The following is a 25823-nucleotide window of genomic DNA, read 5'->3' as shown; positions in this document are numbered from 1 at the left end:
TGTGAGCCAGTCCCCATGTCTACTCCCATCCACCTCCCATTGGCTTCTTCTTGTCCAACCTCTGCTGCAACAACAACTACTTCAGAAGTCAGAAACCCTCAGCTGGTTCTGAGGGTTTCTGTGATTCTTCTTCCTACACAGAACTTCTCTTATGCCAAGGGGCATTGTATCCTTGGTGTCACGTACAACTTCTGGCACAAACTAAGAATTCATCATGTCTACACGGGCCAAAAAAACTGAAGTTCTTATTGTTACCAGAGATTAGTTTACATTATAGATTATAATCAAGAGCTGAAATTTAACTTGGCTTTTATCTGATGCATACACACATGCATGTGTGAATATCCCCTACCCCAGAACTGTAAGACCATTTAAGCAAAACACTATAAAGCTCTGAAAAATATATATAAGTCTGATCTCAGGCTCCCAATACTTCTGGACTGGAAGCACCGAGGTAGCCTGCAGAAGGAGGTGTGTAGACACGTCACTTACATTTTGCAGCTGGACATGACTCTTCACCAAGTTCTCTGACTTCGCCATTGTGCCGGATGCTTTGAGACTGTAGCTTTTACCATTTTGTGGCACTTTGAGCTGCTCTTGGATTTGTTTAGCTTGTTTCCTGTAGGCATAAATAAACATGTGTACAAATATTTGCATGAATTTGTTCACCACCTGCTTTCTGGGTTTCATTCATTCCCAATGTCTATATTTGTTATTTGCTAAAGTTAAATAAACTCAGTTAACAAAGAGAACCCTTCTCTCATTTCCGACCCCACCAAAAAATACTTCCAATTTAGTGATAGCCTGATATCATCCATATTGTCTAGGAATTCACACTCAATGGCACCCCAAAAGCAGACAAAAACTTAGTGCATTGCCCTGGCTTCCATAGATGCAAGAAGTCTCTAACCCTGAGTTTTACCTGCAAAGAACTGGAAATGCTAAGAGAAAGTGACTAGAGGAAAACAATTAAGACTCGGGCTTAGCAGCTACGTATGACATATTTGTAGAGTTACATTGATATTTGTACAATTCAAATATATTTAGCTTAATTGCACAACTTGACTATATACTATAATGTGTATATTTTGTCTTTTATAACTAAGAAATAGCTCATTTATTGTTACCAAGAGCCCAAATATTAAAAATAGCTACCTCTTAAAAAGCTGGTAATTATACAGTAATGTGCCACACATTTTAAGTGCTTTACATGTATCAATTCATGTATTCTTCATGATAATTCTATGTGATGAGGCCATATGGCTGTAACCATTTAGTAGATGAGAACTGAAGCAGAGACGTTAAGCCATTGGTTTGAAGTCACATAGGCAATGAGTGGCAGAGATTGGATTTCAGCCCAGCCAACCACCTCCATACTTTATACTCTTCAATCACCACTCAGAACTGCCAAGCCATGTGCTCATGGTCCCACTGCTTCTAAGTGAAAAGGCTGAAACTGCTCTAGGATTCTGGACTTCGAGTAAAGTGCTCCTGTGTGCACATGCGAGTGACTGTTGTCTGGATCACTCAGTGCCTATACGAGAAGGATGGGACAAAGCAATGCCTTATCAGTAGCTGTCTCCTAGAAGCTTCACAGAAATCATCTATCAGCATAAGACTCGGTGCCCATTAAACACACACACACACACACGAGCGCACGCGCACACGCACACACACACACACACACACACACACACACACACCTCTTTGCAGTGTTGACCTAAAAACATAGAGGGAGACTCTCTAAAAGAAAATATTTAATTGGAAATAAGTATTGCAATGGGAATACACACAATATAGTAAAATATGTTTTATTACTAGGAAGAGAGGAAACATGATGTCCACAACTGATTTGGGATAATTATCCTTGGCTACAAGCATCAATAAGAAGGATGGTGCCAGTCCAAGGGTGGACAAGCAGTTGCTGGGCAGATGTTCTCGCAGAAGTATTTTCATGTCTGTGTAAGGCGGCAATAGTCTTCATGCAAAGCTGTGGTTTTTGCAGAGTCTTTTGTGATAGTTCTTATAATCAGCTGTTTGCACATGGGACCCCTCCCTTCAAGGCTTTCTCCAGTTCTGTTTGTCAGAGTTTTTAACAACATTCCCAGTAGAATCATGCCCCTCAGTTTTGTCTTTTCTTTAGGGTCTCTGCCAAAGATAGAGCGATCAGTGGAGTACATGGCCAGACTTGGCAGTGAGCTTCTCCAGGCAGGTAGCACCCTACAGAGCATGGCTTCTTACATCACAGGGACTGGGATTTGAATCTCACTCTGTTACCCACAGTTTTGCTACTCTAATAATTTCCTGAACTTGTTGAGCCTCCATTTCCTCCTCTGTAAATGAAGTTTGTAAGAGCTATCTTCCACAGACACTGTGGTGGCTGCATGTGGAAGCACACGCAAAGTGTTCATCTCTTTCCCAGTATCATCAAGAGAGCTCAGTCTTGTGGGCAGAAGCTACAGAAGAATCAGAGCATTGACTCAAAGATAAAAGATCACACTAATTGCATCTTCTCAAGCAATTCACCAGCACTTGTTGCAAGTTTCGGAGGCTTTGAGCTTCATTACCCATTTTGAATGTACAATATCAGGGTGATATAGCTCTGTTTTTTTAAGATAATTCTTTTATCTATCCAATTATTTGGTAGACTTTTATCTCTAACACTCTTAGTTGCTTTAATCTTGTTGTAATAATCTGTTACTAAAAGCTAATCTATAGCCTATTTATATCTATAGCCTATTGTTAAATATAAATCTATCATATCAGCATTTTAAAGAGCACATTACAGCCACAACATTTTATCAGGGATTCGTTCACAGAAAAAAAGGATATCAGGAGGTTCTAGTTGGATGAATCATCCTGAAAAAGTAAGAGTGCATGTCGTAGAGCAAGGACTCCATTACTCTCATGGGATTAAAACAGAAACACTTAATGACTTTTTCACTCATCCAATTCAGAATCTTGAAAGTATAAACTTGTAAAGGAATTTTCTTTATACAATATCAGACTGCGTTTTCTAAATCCTTTTATAATTTGCCTTCCTTTAGTCTTTTCTCACTCAAGTCTTGACTCAGTAATATTCCTAGATAAGTGGTTCTTTCATTCTGAACCTGTTTCTGCCTAGCTACCACCCTTGCCGTCTCACAAGCACACACATTTTGCTCTTTCCTCCTTCCTCCAGCAAATGGCAACAGAGGAAACAATTAGCAGCTCATTGCAATATTAGCTCTCTCATGAGAGGCATTTCTGGAGAAGACAAGATGCAGGCATTGCACACGGGAACACTCCTAGCCCTACAGTGTCAGTGTGGAAACTTTACACTTCATTGAGTTTTAAGTTTCTCTGGTCCAATGCATTAGAAAGAAATGAGATGTAAGTTGTGGATAGTAGACATCATGAATCCAGTGTTAGGTATTATTTGTCATGTTGCAGATTGGGTTCCTGGGAAGGCAGACCCTGAGATAAAGACAGAATAGAGGACTTTTGTTAGCGAGAGCTCTTGGTATCAACACCTGTGGAAGCAAAAGGAAGAAATGGAAGCAGAACTGGATTGGGGAGAAGTTGGAATGTGATGCAGACTCAGCAAAAACTTCAGCGAACCCCAGAGGGAACTTTGACGCTGGCATGGCCTCGCACCTGAAGTTAGGGGTGTGGTCTCGCACCTGAAGTTAGGGGCGTGGTCTCACACTTGAAGTTAGGGGAAAGGTCTAGGTCTTCAGATCCTCAAACTGAAGTGTCATTGGAGATAAACAATCCCCAGTATGGGACATGAGATTGAGAAAGGTGGCTCTTCACTGGTGTTTGCTGGCAGACTTGGGAACTAAATCCCCCACATCTGAAGAAGATCGTAGCGGTGCATCGGAGTGTCCATTCTCTGTCATTAAGAGGCTTTTCTTGGGATCTAAAATCTCTTACGTTAGGGGGTTGGTGACTTATAGTCAGGGTCAGGTTGTTAAAATGACTATATTTTACTGGTAACACCAGTTCCTCTTTATCCTCCTCTCTTTTCCCATTTGTGATAATTACCTGTTTCAAATTCTGCCTCCTGAAACATCTGCTCTATTTCAATTGCAGTTTTAGAGTCGAATCATGTCTTGTATTTCCAAATTCTACTAAGAACTCTAATACTCATCGCCATCATTCTTAACTATGTAAGTTGAAAGTAAAGAGAAAACCTTGAATAATTTATAGGTGTTGTGTGAGCTACACTGGCCAGACTTGAAAGGCTTAACTAATAGTTCTATTAACTATGTATGGGAATATATTAGCATACTGGGAGTGAAGAGAAAAGAATTTCTTTTACTGTTTTTTTTTTTTTTTAGTTGGTGGGGGTTCAGTTAACTCCATCAAAGAATCCTCTAAACTCAAGGTGTTTCTTACTTATTCCTCATCATGTTTCCTACCTTCCAACTTTCCTCAGACATACAATTTGCTATAATATTCCTTCTGACGATGTCATGCCATGCCAAAGGTGACAAGGTAATGGAAAAAGAATCACAATGGCAAGATCTGAGTGATTGTGGGAAGTAGAAAATAAATGATCAAGTGAGCTTTGGGGTAAGTCTTAATTAACTCTCTCTGGGCAGAAACTGTACATCCCAGTATACTGAATGGAGGTTCAAGTGAATTTACTTGGATATCAATGAGAGAGAGACCTTAGAATCCTGGAAGACTTGTGGCTTCTAAGCTAAAGTAAAACAAGTATGTACATATAATCTACTTGATGAGTGAAAGTAAGGGGAGGTCGAGGTAGAGTCTGAATATTCTGTTTTTCCCAAGGTTTTGGGAAAAGAATTAGAAATACACACACACACACACACACAGACACACACACACACACACAGACACACACACACACACAAACACAAACTTGTTCCAGGGTGTTATGAAAATCGATATTGTTTTAGCAATATAAATTAGGTGCTTGGTGAGGTTGTGGCATTTCTCTCAAGCAAAGAAAGGTAAAGGGAGATGAAGCCTGAAATTGTACTAGAAGAAGGACATGCACCCTAAGTCTCTAATGAGGAACATAGAGCTCATCCAATTCCAGCTGGAAAATGCTTCCATTTTTGTCATTATCTTATTTTTACCTTTAGTTATTAATTGATTTGTTTTTTTTTTCTTTTCTTTTTCATTTTTTTTTAATTGCATTTTAGGTTTTGGGGTACATGTGATGAACATGCAAGATTGTTGCATAGGTACACACATGGCAGTGTGCTTTGCTGCCTTCCGTCCCCTCACCTGTATCTGTCATCTCTCCCCATGCTATCTCTTCCCACCTCCCCTCCCCCCCCATAGAAAAATGTGTCCCAGGCTGGTAGACAGAAAGACAACAATGTCCTGCTTGGTGCTCCAGCTTTGGTTCAGTCCTCTGAGCCTACCCTAACAAATCTGAGGTTCGACATTGTTTTCACTAAACGCTTTGACCCCTCACCAAGCCCCAGGAGGAGATGATGATTTCAAAGCCCACTTGCTGCCCAGAGAGAGACACTGACAGCCCCAAAGATGGAAGCTTCCTGGTAATCCAGTTTCTCACTCTTATAATTACCATAATCTGTCTTTCCTTTAAATGTGGTACAACTATACATTATGCTGCAAAAATAAGTGATTATCTGCTTCTTCATTGTAATTTGGTTATTGTTAAGTACAGAATTTCTTTCTTGTACAAAGCTCTAGCAGAAAGACCCTTCTCACTACCACTCTGCTGGGCGTGATTACTCCTCGCATGCTCCACGGGAGCCTCTTTACTTTATAACTACCCAGCCTCCAAGCCCTAGGGTGGAAAACCCTGGGTGTTAACAACAAGGCTTCACTGGCTATTTACTCTTTTAAACACTACGCTATGCTCTTTACATCATGATTGCTTTTTTTTTTTTTTTTTTTTTTTTTGAGACTGAGTCTCACTCTGTCTCTCAGGTTGGAGTGCAGTGGCGCGATCTCTCCTCACTGCAACCTCTACCACCTAGGTTTAAGCCATTCTCGTGCCTCAGCCTCCCAAGTAGCTGGGATTACAGACATCTACCATCATGCCTGGCTAATTTTTGTATTTTTAGTAGAGACAGAATTTCACCATGTTGGCCAGGCTGGCCTCAAACTCCTGACCTCAAGTGATCCTCCTGCCTCGGCTTCCCAAACTGCTGGGATTACAGATGTGAGTCACTGCAACAGGCCATGATTGCATTTAATCTTTAACAAAATTCTCTAAGGTAGATATTATATTTGTTCATATTTTATCACAAAGAGAACCAAGGCTAAGAGACATGATATAATTTGCCTAATCACATAACAAGTAAATGACAGTGTGAAGATTTTGAATCCAAACATGGCTCACTAGTGTACAGCCCCGACCCTTATGCCAAATGGCATCCTTAGAGAACAGAGTGCTATGGGCTGCACAAAAGTGGGTAATTCGTAACTCACCCAGAGCAGCTCTACCATCTAGCAGAAGGACTACGTGAACCAATATGGTACAGAAGTTTAGCGCATTCAAAGAGCCTATCTGTAATTTTCATCTTTATGACTTTGAAAAACAAATATCTTAAAATAAATTCAGGTGTTCTGTGAAACAGGTAGTAATAATGCACAACTTTGACTGCTATAGGGATTGGGAGCTAATACATAAAAAAGCCCAGTATAACTGACAAAGAGCCAGTGCTCAGAAATCAATAGTTACAACTGTCACAGCCAAGAGTTGCCTAGGAGATGTAACAGCTAAGTCATATGGTAAGGATGGGACTCTGGCATTAACAAAAGGGCATTAGGTCAAATACTAAGGAAATCTGAAAATACAGCATTTAGTTAGTAATACCGTATCAATTGTTCCATTAATCGTGGCAAATATACCATGCTAATGTAAGGCATTAATAATAGAGGAACTTTGGTCTAAAGTATACGGAAACTGTACTATTTTTGAAACAGTTCTAAATATCTAAAAACATTCTGGAATAGTTATTAGAAAAATAATAGTTACTAATGCTGAATTGATGCTCGAGTTTCTGTTATTTTAAAAAATCAGAATCACAGTTCTCTTTGACAGTCAACACAGATAACATGCAGACAGGTATCACAAACAATACATGGAAATTAATCCCATATTAGAAGAGCAAATGGGTAAAAAATTATAGGTCCACTGAAAAGCAATTACACATTGGCTTGAATTTCAGAAAAGTTGTGGGAACAAAACCTGTGTCAAATTCTTGAGGCACGAGAAACCAGGCGCTAATGTTTTCAACCACATTTCTTATTTTAAATGTAGATGATATGATTTTAAGAAATAAAATACCTCTACCAGAGTTCATTTGGAAACATACACACAGATATCTACATATATATAGATATAGATGACAGATAGATAGATAGATAGATCTGTTTATATCTACTTTCTTTTCTTTCTTTTATTTATTAATTTTATTTATTTATTTATTTATTTATTTTTTTTATTATTTATTTATTTATTTATTTTATTGCATTTTAGATTTTGGGGTACATGTGAAGAACATGCAAGATTGTTGCATAGGTACACACATGGCAGTGTGGTTTGCTGCCTTCCGTCCCCTCACCTGTATCTGTCATTTCTCCCCATGCTATCTCTTCCCACCTCCCCACCCCCCCGTCCCTCCCCCATTTCCCCCCAACGGACCCCAGTGTGTAGTGCTCCCCTCCCTGTGTCCATGTGTTCTTTTTTTTTTTTGAGATGGAGTCTTACTCTGTCCCCCAGGCTGCAGTGCAATGGCGTAATCTTGGCTCACTACAAATTCTGCCTCCCAGGTTCAAGCAATTTTCCTGTCTCAGCCTCCCAGGTAGCTGAGATTACAGTTGCACATCACCACACCTGACTTATTTTTGTATTTTTAGTAGAGATGGGGTTTCACCATATTGGTCAGCCTGGTCTTGAACTCCTGACCCCAGGTGATCCACCTGCCTTGGTCTCCCAATGTGCTGGGATTACAGGTTGAGCCAACACGCCCAGCCCATATCTACTTTCTAGTCAAACATAAACACATTCATGTAAAGAAGGTCTAGTTTCTTGGCAGGGAACTCTAGGGCACATTCAACATATGCATACCCACTGGTAAACTATATTTTTTAGTATTCATGTTACATATTTGCCTAAAATCTTTATGAAAAACTGCATTTGTTTTTCACAAATTAACATATAATGGTTGATAATGTGTAGGTTCATAGCAGTGGTCCCTCTGTTCAGAATAGTTATCCCTTAGTGACAGGCAGACATCAAGCCTTTAATACTGGCAAGTGGTTAATCAGTGCAAAGAACATAGAATGTTCATGATCACTGAGAGGAGTGATCATTATGTGCATCAAAGACAAACTGCACACATGTGTGCACACACACATCACATACATGCATGCACATGCCTGTACACACTCACCACACTTTACAGAAAGGTCCTAAGTCACTTGCGGATTGTTGCTAGACCCATTTGCACAGGTTCCCTCTGTGTGGTGCACAGACTGTGACCTTAAAGTAACACAAAGTGCTTTGTCTAAAAGTAGCCTTTAAACACTTGAGAGAAATGGTCTTACTTGCTTTTGAAGTAGAATGCTGCACAGAACATGCCCACGATGACAATTCCAAAGACGATACATGAAATGGACAGCACTTGCCTTTGATAAACTTCTTCACTCTCTGTGAATTTGAAAAACAAGATTAGAATGCATGCTGGCAGGGCACATCAACAACAATCTTCATCCATGCACTTCTGAGCTGGTAGGAATCTTTCAAAGCCAACTTTTTTTTTATCTGTCATAAATAGGGAAAAAATGAGGAAATTATTGTGATTCCATTTCTTTGCAAAGTTCTATAGGATAACTGGTTGCTATTTTTTTGTATCTGCATCGCTACATCAGAACTCATACTCAGATATTGCAATTACAAATTTTATTATCAAATATATTCTGTGACTTTAGGATTTACTGGGGACATAAGCTTGTGAAATTGTGGGAGGGCCCAAATTAATCAGCTAGAGAAACAAACTCATGTGCTTCTGAGCTTTCCTGTTCCAGTGATGCCTTCCAATTTAGCTTCTGTGGTGCAGATGGCCTTGTGTTTTCTGATTTTGATTTAGTCCTTGGCTGTCAGTCTCCCATTCATCCTATTATTACTATGATTGACATCAATCATGAAGAAAACATCAATATGCATGTAAGTATTTTATTCACCCAGTCTCTGCCCTTCTCAATACCAATGATTTGGCACAGTAGAACTCAGCCTCTGTTACCAAGGTCATATCTTGTAGCTTGTCATCACAAAAATGACTATAATTAAAAAACCAACATTTCACCCTTTAGCCACTACCGTTCATACTTCTTGTTTCTTTACTAAACTGTATCTACCTAAACAACTCCTCCATTTCATCAAGACTTTGTATCCATAGGACCCAGCAGGTTCTTTGTTAATTATCCTCCTCTTGTCTTCATCTTTCTTTTTATATAGACAATGACCATGGCCCAGGACTACAGTCATTTACTCTCTTGCAAATACTCTCATTTACTTTATCCTTCTTGTCTTCCCTTCTACCTATTTGTCAAAAAAATACACAGAAATTCAAGAAACTGCCTTCTCCATACCTCTACCAGGGGCAGCTCAGAATTGGGGAAGAAAACTGTACCAATGGGCAAATGGACATTGACAACAGCAATCACAGAGCTTAAGGAGTCATCTAATAGTCACTAACAATCTCATCAGCCTGACTTCCCGTTTTCCTAATGACCATCCATATCATCGCCACACTACTCACACCTCTGAGACATCTTCCCCTCTCTCACTCTCAGACCTTCCATACATGTAATAAGGAAGACAAAGCCAGTTTAGAAGAAATTTCCCACTTTCTAACACCTACATACCTAAAACGATACCAAATTAGCTGCATCTATATCCATTCTCTCTCTCATTAACATAGAACAATAGTTCTCAAATTGTAATGCACCGGAGTCACCTTGGAGCCTATTAAAAACAGACTGCACCAACTTTTTCACCCAGAGTTACTGATTTAGTAGATCTGGAGTGGGTACAGAATAGCCGCATTTCTTAAAAGTTCCCAGGTGATTCTGATGCTGCTCGTCTGGGAAACATACTTACAGAACTATTAAGCAGACTAAGAGTTCTCAGAACATAAATCATTTACATAAAAATCACCCAGGGAGATATGGTTTTATCTTTGTTAATGCCAATTCTGGTATCCTTCTTGGACTTTCTAAATCATTTTTTTCTTTCTTTTTTTGGGACAGAGTCTCGCTCTGTTGCCCAGGCTGGAGTGCTGTGGCATGATCTCACTTACTGCAACCTCTGCCTCCCGTATTGAAGCAATCCTCCTGCCTCAGGCTCCCAAGTACCTAGGACTACAGGTGAGTGCGTACTGCCACACCAGGCTAATTTTTTGTATTTTTAGGAGAGACGTGGTTTCACTATGTTGACCAGACTTGTCTTGAACTCCTGACTTCAGGTGATCTGCCTACCTCGGCCTCTCAAAGTGTTGGGATTATAGGTGTGAACCACCAACCAGGCCAGGATCTTTATTTAAGTAAAATTTTCAGTATTTCTCATGCATACTAAAATTAGAATATTATTCAATTAGAGCAAGTGCTATTTTTTTAATTAAATAAGAATTCCTTTGGTGTTCATTGTTTCCTAGCATCTCAGGGCCTTCTCATCACTAATAACTAAATAAAAATAATAGATTCAAATTCATTTTATGATGCCAGTATTATGATACTGAAGAAGACAAAGACCTAACAAAAATTATAGATAAATAGCCCTCATTGTCATAGATGCAAAAAATCTTAATAAATGTCAGAAAATAAAATATAACAATATATAAAAGGTAGAGTGCATCATGACTAAGTAAGGTTGATACATGAAAATGCAAGGTTGTTTTAATATTTTAAAATTAATCAATGTGGTTCACCATTTTAACATCTAAGCAAATAATCTAACTAGATCAGAGGCAAAAACATAGCAAAATTTAATATTCATTCTTGATTAATACTCTCAAAACCTAGAAATAGAAGGTACTTCCTCAACCTAATAAAGAGTAGCTATAAAAAATATATATATCTAACTTTGAAAGACTGAATGTTTTTTCCCTAAGATCAGGAATAAAGCAAGAATATCCACTCTCATACCTTCTGATCAACATTGTACTGGAGGTTTAGTTAATGACACAAGAAAAAATAGAAATAAAAGTCATTCAGCTGGGGAAAGTAGAAGAAAAGTTGTCTTTGCAAACAACATGACAATTTATGCAGAAAAGCTCATGGAATCTACAAAAGAGCTAATATACCTATTAAGTAAGCTTAGGAAAATTTCAGGATATAAGGTAATAAAAGAGAGATACAAAAACAAATGTACATCTATTTTATAGCAACAAAGAAAAATTGAAACAAAAATGTCATTTACATCAAAGTACATAAAATAAATAGAGATAAATTTAACAAAAGGTACACAAGTCTTGTATATTGAAAAGTTTAAAAGAAGACCTCAGTAAATAGATAAATCATGTTTATGGATTAGAAGCCTTGATATTATTAAGATGTCAATTCTCCCCAGGATGATAGACAGATTGATTGCAATGCTATCAAAATCTCAGGAAGCATTTTTATTGTTGTTGTTTTTGTCACAGAAATTGACAAGCCTATTCTAAATGTTTTATGGAGGAAATGCAACAGATCTAGAGTAGCCAAAACAACTTTCTTGTAGCCAAGAGAACAAAGTTGTGGAAACACACTACTTTATTCTAAGATTTCTTATAAAGCTATAGTAATCAAGGCAATATGGTATTGGCCTAATTACAGACAAATAAATAATTGAAAAATGAGTCCAGAAATATAATATTCTAAACTTATGTGGCCAACTGGTTTTGACAAAGATGCCAACATAATTCAATGATGAAAGAATAATTTTTAAAAATGACAATGTATCAATAGTGTATACAGCCATATCCACAAAAATGAACCTGGATCATAACCTCATACTCTATACATATATCCACTCAAAAAGGATGATAGATGTAAATGTAAATTTTAAACTACAAAATTAGAAGAAAACATAGAAAAAGGTCTTAGTGACATGGATTTGGCACAGATCACTTAATTGAAATACAAAAGCTACAAACTAGAAAATATTTCAAATTCAATGAAATGGACTTCATCGACATTAACATTTGCTCTTCAAAGACACCATTATGAAATTCAAAAGGCAAGATATGGTCTGAAAAAAATTTGAAAAATATATATTCCACAATGGACCTGTATCTTTAATTTATAAGAATGACTTTTCAGTAACAAGATAAGCAAACCTATATAAATATGAGCAAAATATAGTTGAATAGAAACTTCCCCAGAGATATCTGGATGACAAACAAGTACCTAAAAAGATGCCCAATGTTGTTCATTATCATGAAATTACAAATTAAATTATAATTAGATATATGGCACCCCACTAGAATAGGTGAAATGGAAGATTCACCATACCAAATGTGAAAAGGATGTGAGCAACCAGAACTCTCATGTACTTCTGATGGAAAGGTAAAATTATACAGCCACCTCCAATAATAGCTTCACAGAAAGTTAAAAATACACCTACCTTATGATCTAGCCACACCATTACCCACGACTCTTGAAAGTTTAATTTCATTGTGTACCCAAATGTTCATAGAAACTTTATTTTTAATAGCCCCAAAACTGGAAATAACCCGAGGATCCATCAACAGGTAAATGGATAAAAAAAAGTAGTATATTTCTATATAATAAAATAGTCCTCAGCAATAAAATTAAATGAACTATTGGTATAAACCACAATATGAAAGAGTATCAGAATCAATATGCTGAGTGCAATAAATCAGACAACAAACAGGGCAAATGTTGTATAATTCCACTTATTCAAAATTCTAGACAATGGAAACTATAATAACACAAAACATAGGTAGATACCTGGGGTCAAGAGCAGGGACTGGTAGGAGACATTCCAAACTGATGTGAGGAAACTTTTGGGAGTTATAGACATGTTAATTGTCTCAATTATAGTGGTGGTTTCACTGGTGAATACTTATGTCAAAAATGTATCTAATTATACTTTATGAACAAGTAGTTTATCTTATGTCAATTATAGCAGTAAAAATATTAATCCCAGGGTACAAAGAATATAGAGAATATACCAAGAATATGTCGAATGTGAAAGAATATAAAATAATACATAGCTTTTTATCTTTTAGGCTTTTTTTTATTATTATACACTCCCATAAACCACTCTCTATGTAGCAGGCAATATAAACTTTTGAATACATAAGTTAAATCATATATTTGTATGTATATGAATGCATGTGAATGCACGTGTTTATTCTATTTTTAATGTGTTATTGAGTGCCTATTTGACTTATAATACCTAAAACTCTTAGTATGGTCTTGAAGACCCGCCTGATATGACACTGCTCACCCATATCAACCACTTACCTCTTTTTCTGTTACGTCTACGATTTCACTCCTTGAAGAGTCTTGAAACATGCTGTTTGCTTTATTCTTCTACTTGTCTTAAATGTTCACTCCACTTTTTTAAAATCTCAAACTAAATGTCACTAGTTCAAAAAGCCTTGCCCTATCAAAAAGCCTTGCACTGTAAGCTCCACTGGTTCAGGGGACCACATTCTTCATTAATTTATTCATTTTGCTCATCACTGTCTCCTCAGCACCTAGTGCAGCACTTCTCACATCACTGACACCTCAGATGTGTTACTTGAATGGACAAACGGATATTGTTATCTTTACAGAATTGTTCATATTACATCAGTTCTCATCCCAGAGTGTTCTTACGGCTTAGAATCTACCTGTGTTCATATCATGTCCTCCTAGGCTTAAACCCATCTCCTTTCCTGAGTTGACCATCTGCTCCTGACCCCACCAAGTCCCTAACTTGATACCCAGCTTCTCCAGTTGGAGCTGCTATGGTTTGAATATGTTCCTCAAAGTTCCTGTGTTAGAAATTTGATAGTCACTGTGACAGTATTAAGAAGTGAGGCCTTTATGAGGCCACTAGGCCATGAGGACTCCACTCTCATGAAGGGATTGATGCTGTTATCATGAGAGTAGGCTAGTTATCACAGGAGTGGGTTAGTTATCACAAGAATGATCTCCTGATAAGAGGATAAATTCAGCTCCATTTTTTCTCTCTCCTGAGCTCACTTGCCTTCCCCCTTCTACCATAGAACTGCCCTCACCGGATGTTGGTGCTATGCTCTTGGACTTCCCAGAGCATAAAGCCAGGTGTCCCCAAACTTTTTACACAGGGGGCCAGTTCACCGCCCCTCAGACCGTTGCAGGGCCGCCACACACTGTGCTCCTCTCACTGACCACCAATGAAAGAGGTGCCCCTTCCTGAAGTGCAGCAGGGGGGCGGATAAATGGCCTCAGGGGGCTGCATGCGGCCCGCGGGCCGTAGTTTGGGGACACCTGGCATAAATCATGAGCCAAATTTCTTTTTTAAAAATAAATTACCCATTTCATGATATTCTGTTATAGGCTAAAAAACAGGTATTTTCATCCAACCTTGGCCTCCTCACTATGATTCTGCACACACACAGTTCTTTTCACAGCACAAAGTTCCATCAGGAAAATGGTGAAAGCACTTGTCCTCTGGCCTCAGGGCATAAGCAGCATCATCAGCTGATATACAGGTATTCTGATTGTTTATCTCTGTGTTGAATTTGTCTGCTGTTCCAACCAACATACCCTATGCTGACACTGGTATGATGCCTAGTTTTATATTCTAGACTGGTTTCACTTGGTGCTGATGCCAATTCACAGTCAGAAAAATAGGCTGAGGGGTGGCTCACATACACAAAATTCTTCACACCATGACTTTCTGGGGTGCACCCAAAATGCTGCTGAAGCTTCCAGGGCCAGCTGAAATTAGTCCATGACTAGTGTTGTTTCTCTCTCAGTAAAGATACTTGTAGTACTTTATCATTAAAAACCAAATGGAAGCCTGATGAAACAAATCTGGATCAAAATCTACATGTACGGAGTCCACATTCTAGGATCTGTTTTCCTTCATTTCTTCTATTTTGTGAGACCATGGACTATATCCTCGCCTAAAATATGATTGTATGTTTTCTAGAACTTTTTCCTGTGGCAGTATTTTGGGAACCAATGTTTTAGAACATCTTCTCTCTTCTTAGGCTTTAGTTTTGTTTTTAATGCATTTATTCTGGCTGGCATAACAGAAAACAGAAAAATATGTGATAGAAAAATATCGCATTATCTACATTTCTTAATAAGTCGAGAGGGGCAATCATGTGCCCCAGCAGGCTTGGGTTGACATTTTAAGTTGGAAAGATTCAAATTAAAGGGATAAAAAAATGTGTCATTAAGACCTGTTTAGGCATATTTTTATCTTAAAAAATGCCACCCTTTCCACTTCCACATTTGCAAGCTTAATACATTTTCCATTTGAACTTGGAAACAAATAAATAGTTGTGCCAATTCTAAAGAATTCCATTTTACTTAATTGTCAGTTCATGACTGAAATGGAAAAAGCACGACTTGTGTAAGATAATCTATCTACCCTGCTTCTGCAAATAAAAAGAATTATGAAAATTATGGAAAATCATACCCACGAAAACAAACAAAAAAAACAAGACTGCACCCACAAAAATGAATGATTTCCACATAACATGTGTGCAGTATGTTAAATTTTCTTATTTTTTTACTTGAAGCTAGTTGAATGTAGCCTGGGGAAATGCAAAAAAAAAAAATCTGAGTTTAAATCAAGAGTGAGATTAAACTGCAAAGACTACAAGTGACTTTATAGGCCCAGGTGTAGTTACAATGATGGTATATTATCAATGCATTTGATTCATAGGGTATTATGCAAGCACCAGCATAAAGCAAGGGGCTGAGAATCTGGTAATTTTGGATTTGACTTTAATTTTAATTGGTCACTTGTAAAATGTGTGACTGCAAGCATGTTACTTTACCTTTATAAACTTCAATTTCCTCACCTAAGTAAAGGCAATAATATCACTTATGTTTACAATGAGAATGATATCAAATAAGGTTTCTAAAGCATATAGCACATAGTAATTCAATACATTCTAGTTTGTCTTCCTTCTGTATTTTAACATTTGGTGCCCCTGTGCAATGGCTAATTTTAGGTGTCAACTTGACTGGAATATGGAATACCTGGAAACCTAGTAAAGCATTATTTTTGGGCATGTCTGTGTAGGTGTTTTATTTTATTATTTTATTTATTTATTTTATTTTACTTTCAGTTATGGGGTACATGTGCAGACCTTGCAGGATTGTTACATAGGTATAAACATGCCATGGTGGCTTGCTGTCTCCATCCTCCCCGTCACCTGCATTAGATATTTCTCCTAATGTTATCCTTCCTCAATCTTCCCACCACCTGTTATCCCTCCCCTAGCCACCCGCAGTCCCCAGTGTGTGATGTTCCCCTCCCTGTGTCCATGTATTCTCATTATTTTTCAACATGCGTGGGTGTTTTAAGAGGACATTAGCATGTGCATCTAAGTGGACTACATGGGGAAAATCTGACTTCAGTGTGGGCAGGCACCATCCCATCTTCTGGTATACTGAAGAGAACAAAATGAGAGAAAAAGTGAATATGATGCTCTGTTTGTTAAACTGAGATATACTCCTCCTTTCCTGACCTTGGACAAAAACTCCAGGTTCCCTGGCCCTTGGACTCTATGACTTCAATCAGTGACCCTGGGGTTCTCAAGCCTTTGGCCTCAAACTGGGAATCACATCATTGGCTTCCCTGGTTTTGAGGCCTTTGAACTTGGACTGAGTCATGCTACCAGGGGTGGCCTGGCTGAGTCCTTCCCTTCCCCCAAGCCCAGGCCACTCAGGGAGCAGTATGGTCAGTTGTTGTGCGTGCCTAACTTTTACCAGCAGCTGCAACTGTTTTTATCCTCTTATTCATTGTCCTTACCAATAAAATAGAAAAATATTGCATACCTGATGCTTAGAGATTAAATAGATTAGCACAAAGTGCCTAGAATAATACATGGCATATAACTGATGCACAAAAATGCCAGCTTCTTTCCTTTTTTTCCTCCTGAAACAGCATTTAAGTCAAAAAGAGCCTTTAAAATACTCTAATATGCTTCTCCCTTATGCAAAACTAGCCTTAGCCACAGGCAGTCAGTGACTTGCTAACTCTGGAGAAGTCTGTGTCCCAAAACTGGTATTTAAAGAATTTATTTTTCCATGTCCCTACAAAGGACACAAACTCATCGTTTTTGATGAGTTCTCAGCAAACCGATACAAGAATAGAAAATCAAACACCGCATGTTCTCACTCACAAGTGGGTGTTGAACAATGAGAACACATGGACACAGGGAGGGCAGCATCACACACTGGGGTCTGTTGGGGGGAAATAGGGGAGGGACAACAGAGGTGGGTAGTTGGGGAGACATCATGGGGAGAAATGCCAGATATAGGTGAAGGAGAGGAAGGCAGCAAATCACGCTGCCATGTGTGTACCTATGCAACAATCTTGCATGTTCTTCACATGTACCCCCAAACCTAAAATGCAATAAAAAAAAGAAAAAGAATTTATTTTTATGTCTTTTTTTTTTAAATTCCTGATTACTTGTACTTTCCCTCTTGGTAACTATTTTTCAACTAGTGGTATGGAATTTCCTGCCCAGAAATTTTGAACGATGTAATACAAGCAGATCTTTTTTGGGGAATGAGCTCTGTTTCACACTCTCCCTCACAGATTAAAAACTATGAAGTATGTGGTATTTCCCTCATTTTCTTGGTCAAGACAATGGATAAGAGAGGTTAAGAGCTCTCACAGCTGGTGGTGAAACAGATGCAGGCAACAACCATGCATGCTGCTCCCAGCGTGAGGTGTGCACAGGGCAAGGGCAAGACTCAGGCCAGGCTGCCTGCCAAAAAGATTCTCTCCATTGTTCTAATGCTGGGTTCTGAAATTTCACCGTAATGTTACCTTTTCTGATTTCATACTCTCCCTCACTTCTCCCTTTAAGAAAAATAAATTGTGCTCTTTGTCCCCAGAGAGACAAAATCCGTAGAATATCTGTCGGCTGGGCAGTCATAGTTCAGATCTGGATGTGTAACACAGCCTGATGGAAATTCTCTTGGAAATTGCGACAGTATAAAATTCTCGAATTCTCTCTATAGAAACTTGTTAAGCTATACTACATAGAAAAAAGAATGCTTCCGAAAGAAAATGACAGTCATAGTCCTGTTACAATATTTCCCCTGAGAGATCTCTGTACTGAGGACAGACATGTGGGTGACCCTGTTAGAGCATGATCCCCTACATGTGCGAGGGAACAGGAAATGTTCTAAATGGCACTTCCATAACCCCTCCAGTATAGGGACCTAGGATTCTAGTGCTTCTTGAGAACATTTCCTTTGTACAACCATTTTTAGGGTTGCCTAAAAGACACTGAGCTCAACTATGATTTCCATAAATGTGCTGATCTTTAAGCAGTGTGAGATTTAAGCACACATACACACACGCACACACACACACACACACACACACACACACCCCTGTAAGTCATATAGTCATATATGTGAGCAAAAGCTTTACCTGGAAAACCACATATTCAAGACATGGAATTGGATCCTATGTGTTGCCACTAGGTATCAAAATGAAGCATGATTACTCTTATCATCATTCTAAAAGTCAACCACTTAATACCTTGGAGGCTCCTTTCTATCCAAGCATTCATTACCTGAGGCCCTGCATTTAGGAGTCCACATAGAGAAGCGAAAGTCATCATAATACAACAATATTCAATAATGAACCCACTATTTATGAAATGATTCTTCTCTCCAGCATTCCTCCCTGCCTAATTCTAGTATTTATTTCTATCCACCAAATCAACCTCATAATCTGTGTAGGTCAGTCTCTCCCTAATGGTTGCACTCTGACTTTTTTTCCTAATTTTAACTGGATTAAGTCTAAGTGTATTTAATCCAGTATTAATTATTGTTAGATAAAGCAGATCTCCCGAATTTTATTTTTAAAAATCAACAAATGCTTGTGATAGATTAAAATATTAGGAACTTATAAAAAATTAATTGCAAATGAACCTTGATGAGGAAAGAGAATGAAAAGGAGAAGAATATTTAGAATGTTTGGAAATCATGATGTGCCTTTTTTAACTTGCAGATAAGTTAAAAAACAGAGAGTTCAATGGCCTTATAAATGCCTTAAGTAAGTGTTTCATTTAGTTAAAAAATGGTCCTGACGGAAAAGGAATCCTTACTATGAGATCAAACATATACTGGCAGGGTGGGGCACTGAGAGAGGGTGGCACCCTGGCAGGGTGGGGCATACAATAAGAATATCTGGAAGACAGAACCAGCTCCCTGAGCCTTGCTACAAGTAATCCTGAGAAAGCTGCTTGGGGAGTCTCCAGTGTCACCATTCAAGTGCAGAGAAGATGAGATGACCAGAAGGTACTGAAATGCTCCATGTCTTTTACACTGTGTTATTCAGCCTAGAAGCACTTTCCCTTTTTCTACTTGAAACTCTCACTGTTATGTATTGAATTTTATCTTCCAAAATATGTTGAAGCACGAATCCCAGTAGTTATACATATATGACCTTATTTGAATACAGAGTCAGCTATGGTCTGAATATTGGTGTTCCCCCAAAATTCATATGTTAGTACCTAATGCCCAGTGGAATCGCATTAAGATGTGGGGCCTTTGGGAAGTGGCTAAGTCATGAGGGCTCCACCCTCATGAATAGGATTAGCGCTCTTATAAAATAAACTCAGGGAAGCTCCCTGCCCCTTCTACCGTGTGAGGGTACGGCCAAGAAGGCACCATCTATGAAGCAGAGAATGAACTTTCACCAAACACCCAATTTGCTGGCATCTTGACCCTGGTCTTCCCAGCCTCCAGACCTGACAAATAAATGCCTGTTGTTTATAAGCTATGCAGTCTGGGGTACTTTGTTATGCAGTCCAAATGGACTAAGACAGGGTCCTTGTAGAGAATCAAGTTAAGATGAGGTCATGAAGATTGACCCTAATCCAGTATTACCGTGTCCTTAGGAAAAGGAGAAATTTGGACACAGAGACAGACACATACACATGCAGGGAGAACATCATATAAAGATGAAGTCAGAGATGAGGACAATGCTTCTACAAGCTTAGGAACTTTAAAGTGTGACAGCCAATGACCAGAAGGTAGGAAAGAGGCATGCAAGAGTTATTCCTTCACAGCCCTCAGAAGGAACCAACTCTGCTAATACCTTGATCAGAACTGGAAAACTAAAGAATTCTGTTGTGTGAACCACCCGTTTGTAGTGCTTTGTGACAGCAGCCCTAGCAAATTAATCTGCCCACTGATCCCTAAAAACTCAGAAGAAATACTATCAAGTCTGAAAATTCTTCCCAAGTTTCCCTTCTGCATCCCTTTTGCACCTTTTCCATAACTACTTGCTCTTGTACCAAAAATGCTCATATTAGTTTCTCAAAAGCCCCTCAAGGACAAGGATATGATCTTTATTTCTGCATCGTTGTATGGGGCTAGTGCTGGCTGTGCACTAGGGAGTTACTACAAAAGCCTTTGGTGAATGCAATGGTTTCTGCTGAGGACGTTTACCAGAGGGTCCTCTGCCCGGTGGGGCAATAAAAAGAGGCAGCAATTTCTTGAGGTGTGGGAGGGTGTGGAAAGTTACATGTGCCCTAGAAATTCATCTTCTTGCTCTTTGCAGTCAACTACAGAAGAGCATACTTCAAAAAAAAAAAAAAAAAGAAAAAAAGAAAAAGAAAAACGATAACAATTACTTACAATAATGTTGATACTCTATAGTTTATCTTATTTCTATGCAAAATGCTTTAAGATGTGCATTATCCATTAAAGTTGCTATCTAAGGGGAAATAACAGTTTAAATTCATAAACAACTCTATTCTCAGCCAGTCATTTTCTTTTCTTCCCCTGCACCGCCACAACACATACATCTTTCCTGTAATAACCCCTTATCTCCTTCCCTCCTTTCACAAACACTGAGGCTCTGGCTGACTATAGATAAGTGAATATTATAAGACATATTTTGAAAAGAAAATGAAATGCCCTGGGTCCTCTCATTAATATGTTTGACATGCACTGGCTTTCCAAGTACTATTTCTTCCACAAATAAATTATAAGTAAAAAGCAACGTACATCAAATTATATCTACAAGTCAGTTCTCAATGCTAAGGCAAGTCCAGTCTGTGATGTCTGACTTCACTTTTAAAATATCTGATAACTCCATTTTTCCTGAACCTATAATAGCTGTCCCCAGATCCTTACCCTCAATGCTAGGTTCTATCACTTAGGATTCACTGTTCATTTGAAAAGTCTCACTCTAGGAGCAGGACATGTGACTTGGAACAATACAATTTCATTTTCTCGACAACAAGGAGAATTTGACCCAGTGGTTAAAGGGAATCTAGTTGTGACCTATTTAAATGGAGTAAGATATCTAACCCACTAAAGTCCTTTTAATCTTGCCTCCCAGAACATTCAGGCCCAAGGTAACATACAACCTTCTCCATATTGATGTAATGGAGCTTCATCTTTCTCAGACAGATGAGGTGCAAGCTAAAAGAATCTAAATCCTTTACCACAGGTATTAGCAGAAATCCTGCAAGACCTACAAATATCATGAGCAAAGTCAGCTCTTTGCATCTGTTTACAGGCTGAGAGCCCTGTGGCTATTTGATTTCTCAGGCTTAAGTTGTAACTATCCCGTCAGGAGCTGTCCTGAGTCAGGTGGATATCAGACAGCACAGACCAGGCCTCTGGACTCTAGGTAGGGGTTCTCTCTTCTGGCTGTACATTAGTAACACCTAGGGAGCTTCTCAAATACACCAACAACTGAACTCCAGCCCAGAGCAGATCTGAATTTCTAGCACTAGGAGGCTGAATCTGTGTATGTTCAAATGTACCTAAGGCAGCTGAAGTTGAAAACCTCTGGTCTAGAGGTAGAGCATTGAGTCTGGACCAGCATGATCCAGCAGAAATATAATGTAAGCCACATAAATAATTTAAACTTCCAAAGCTTCCTAGTAAGCATGGTAGAAGCAATCAATCAATCAATCAATGGAGAAATTAGCTTTAATTATAAATTTTATTTGACCCAATATATCTAAAATAGTATCATTTCACTACAGAAGAGCTATAAAATATTAATGAAATCTTTTACATTGTTTTGGTACTAAGTCTTTGAAATCCAGTGAGGCTTTTTATATGAGACTTATGGTACACGAGACTTACAGCTCATTTCAGCCTAGCCATATTTCAAGTGTTCAACTGTGTTAAATTTAGCCTAAAACTACCTCCTTACAGATTCTAAGTTTGGCCTAATGGTTTCTCTGTACATAGTGAATTTTAATCCAATGATATGCCTAATAGACTGTAACCTACTCCTGTACCATGATTGAAACTCAATCACCGAGTTTCAGCCAATCACAGTCGGTCACTTGTTCAAACTGTGTTCAAATGAATGTGAAGGGACTGTAACCAACTGTTTCTGTATCACACTTCTTTTTTCTGTAGGCCACTTTCCCTTTTCCCATAAATTCCCTGTTTCCATAAATTTCACCTTGCAGCAGGGCCAGAGTCACTCTGTAATTTGGTTCAGAGGGCTACCTGCTTCACAAATTGCTCAATTATAGTCTATTACATTTAACTTGTCTCCAGTTTTTTATTTTTTTTTAATGACTATTACATGTTTGTGGCTACCATGTTGAACAACACAGGTTTACAGTCAGAAAGCACGGATCTGTTCCCAGGCTCTCGCCCTATTTACCTGACTTTTGGCAATTTTATTTAACCAATGTATGACTCAGTTTTTGATGTGAAATGTGTTGATGGTAATACCTGCCTTACTGGGTCATTGGAAGATAGAATGAGATGCTTTGTACTATTGTACTATGCATTTACTGAGCATAGTCTCTGGCTCACTTCCAGTGTTAATAAAATATAATTGGTTTCTACTATATAATTACCATTATTTTAATATATCGTAGAACCCATTGTGAAATCTGAGTTTGAGAGATAACATGTAAACTATTTGAAAACAATTTCCAAGTCCTCATGTGCATAAGAAAAATGAAGAATTAAAACAGGACCATAGTCAAACTCATAGTTTCAGGTATGGAGTCATACTGATGCTCCTTGAATTATATTAATATAGTCATGGGACTAAAAAATGAATCTTTTGTAAATATTAGACCTGATAATATTACACTTAATTCACTTTAACTTGATTTTTGATGAATTTATCCTAGGGATATATGCAAACTACAGGTGGAAATACAACAGCACAGCTCACACCTCTTCTAGGACATTTTGTTCTCTCTGCCCCTCCACTGCCTGCTTTGTCCTTTATGTTTAGCAGTTGTCTTCCTCTACTTGCCTAGAGTGTCTTTTTACTTTTTTTTTAATCATATTTGCCTATTTAAAAATTGACATATGAAATTATGTGTATTTATTGTGTACAATGTTTTGAAGTATTTATGCATTGTGGAATGGTTAAATCGAGCTGATTAGCAAATGCATTAGCTCACATGGTTATGAATTTTGTGGGGAGAAGACTGAATATCCACTCTATGAGCATTTTTCAGGAATACAGAATAGCATCATTGACTGTAGCTGCCCTGCTGCACAACAGGTCTCTTGAACTTATTCCTTCTGTCCAACTGTAAATATGCATTCTTTGACCAACATCTCCCCCACCCCATGCTCCCTAAACACCCTGGACTCTGGTAACCATCGTTCTATTTTGTGTTTCCATGAGATCTGCTTTTTTTTTTTAGATTCCACATATCATGTGGTATTTGTCTTCCTTTGCCTGGCTTATTTCACTTAATGATGTCTTCAGTTTCACCTATGCCCAGGGTTTCTATTTCTCCATAATCTGGCTTGCACATGGTCTTACTGAACCACATCTCTTACTTCATCTAAGAATATCCTTTCATTACTGTCCATGTTGTGAAGCAGCACAGTCTTTTTTTTTTCAAAATTCAAATTCCTGCCCTTTATAATAAACTTAAAAAGGTAATACATATACAAAAATGCATAATTCATAAATTTACACTGTGAGGAAATTTTACAAAATGAACACACATAGGTACCCAATGCTCAGACCAAGAAATAGAATATGATCAGTACCCCAGGAGAAGCCTGTATACTGCTTCCTAATTACTAGCCACCTTCTCTACCATGTAACCATTAAACTGACTTCTAATACCAAAAGCTAGTTGTGTCTGTTTTTGAACTTTTTGTAAATGGAATTATATCATATGTCCTTTAGATGTTTATATTTTTTTGCTTAGTATTATTTTAAGATTCAGTCATGTTGCTGCAAGTAGCTATGGCTCATTTATTACTACTTTTATTAATAATACAAAAGCAATGAGCCAGGCATGGTGGTGAGCACGTGTAGTCCCAACTAGTCAGGAGGCTAAGGCAGGAGAATCTCCTGAACCCAGAGGCAGAAGTTGCAGTGAGCCAAGATCATGCCACTGCACTTCAGCCTGGTTGACAGCGAGACTGTCTCAAAAAAAAAAAAAAAAAGAAATAATAATATGGAATTATTATCATTCTATGTTATTATACAGAATAGATTACCTGTTTTCTAAAACTTATAATAAAGGTAAAAATCATGGGCATTGTTTATGTTAGCACTCATAGGTCTATCTCATCCTTTTAAGTGGCTGCATAATATTCTGTCACATGGTAAAGTCGTATGGATATTTGTTTTATTTCTACTATTGCCCAAATATAATCACTGTTGTGATAAAGAGCCTTGTGTACTTGTGGTAACTACATTTTAAATATGATAATGACCACTCTAAGGTGTGTGGAAAAGACAACAAAGAAAGAAAAAAAAAGTCATATGAAAGAAATGAAATAAAGTGCCTCCGGAACCTAGGAGTTCTAAAGAAGATCTGGTTCTTCCTCATTTTAATATTTGGCGTTTCTCAGACTAATAGCTCTCACACTCTTGATCCTGTACGAATCTTGTTGAGAAATCTTACCTACACAAAAAGTTCAGGTTCGCATTCTCCAGCAAAGAAGAGGTCAAACTGGCAAAGATATTGATCTATTTGGTAACAGAGATTATCCCCAGGTATCCTTAATTCACAAATGTGAATGGAAAATTCTGGTCTTTGAAGAAATACTTAGTTATAAATTCCCAGAGTAAGACATGAAGTGTTAATATAAATAGGTCTCTTAAAAGCATCCATAAAAAGCAGTTGGTCTATTTTACAAATCCCTGCTGATTTCTAGCATTTAAAGTTGGACATTGTGGTCCACTGAAAAGTTTCTAAGTGCCAAGTTCAGAAAGATTTGAGTCAAGTGATACTTTTGACATTTAAAAGTTTTACAACTTTAAAGCCTCAGCTCTTTTACCTAAACACAGGGCAGGAGGGGTTAATTACTTACACACAATAATTACATACTGCAGTTATCCATTTCCTTACCAGATAAGTTAGGATGCTACATGAGAAATAAGTTGTCATTCAGAAGTGAAAACACTTTGGTTCCTATTCTGAAGTGACACTAACAGGGGTTTGGTGATAAGTGTGCCTCAGCAGGGAGTGCCCTACAGGATCTAAGGATGGTGGAATTAGTACCCAGAGACAATGACAATCATGGTTTAAGGGAGGCAGAAGCAATAGAGGATGTTTGCTACTCCAGTAATTAGTAAAGGTAGAGAATTTATGGAAGATACATGTAGAAGCAAGATAATCCATACATGACCTAAGAGCATCTGGTTACAGCTGAACTGAGTTGAATTT

At 38.1% G+C, this 25823-nt stretch overlaps 1 protein-coding gene across 4 annotated transcripts in view; it reads right to left on the bottom strand.

Moving 5' to 3' along the window:
* Nucleotides 1-25823, bottom strand: part of NRG3 (neuregulin 3) — a 1114305-nt gene that overhangs the window by 40022 nt on the left and 1048460 nt on the right. For all 4 annotated transcript variants that reach the window (XM_074382491.1, XM_074382493.1, XM_074382492.1 and 1 more), the window contains exons 5-6: nucleotides 8545-8647; nucleotides 493-619 (exon numbers count right to left, since the gene is read on the bottom strand). In XM_074382491.1, the coding sequence (XP_074238592.1) occupies nucleotides 493-619; nucleotides 8545-8647 (230 nt within the window). The remainder of the gene's footprint in view (nucleotides 1-492; nucleotides 620-8544; nucleotides 8648-25823) is intronic.

The sequence above is a fragment of the Saimiri boliviensis genome, chromosome 12 (genome assembly GCF_048565385.1).
Source record: "Saimiri boliviensis isolate mSaiBol1 chromosome 12, mSaiBol1.pri, whole genome shotgun sequence".
Classification (NCBI taxonomy): Eukaryota; Metazoa; Chordata; class Mammalia; order Primates; family Cebidae; genus Saimiri; species Saimiri boliviensis.
Note: the sequence above shows the minus strand (reverse complement) of the source record. Positions and strands in the feature narration are given on the sequence as shown.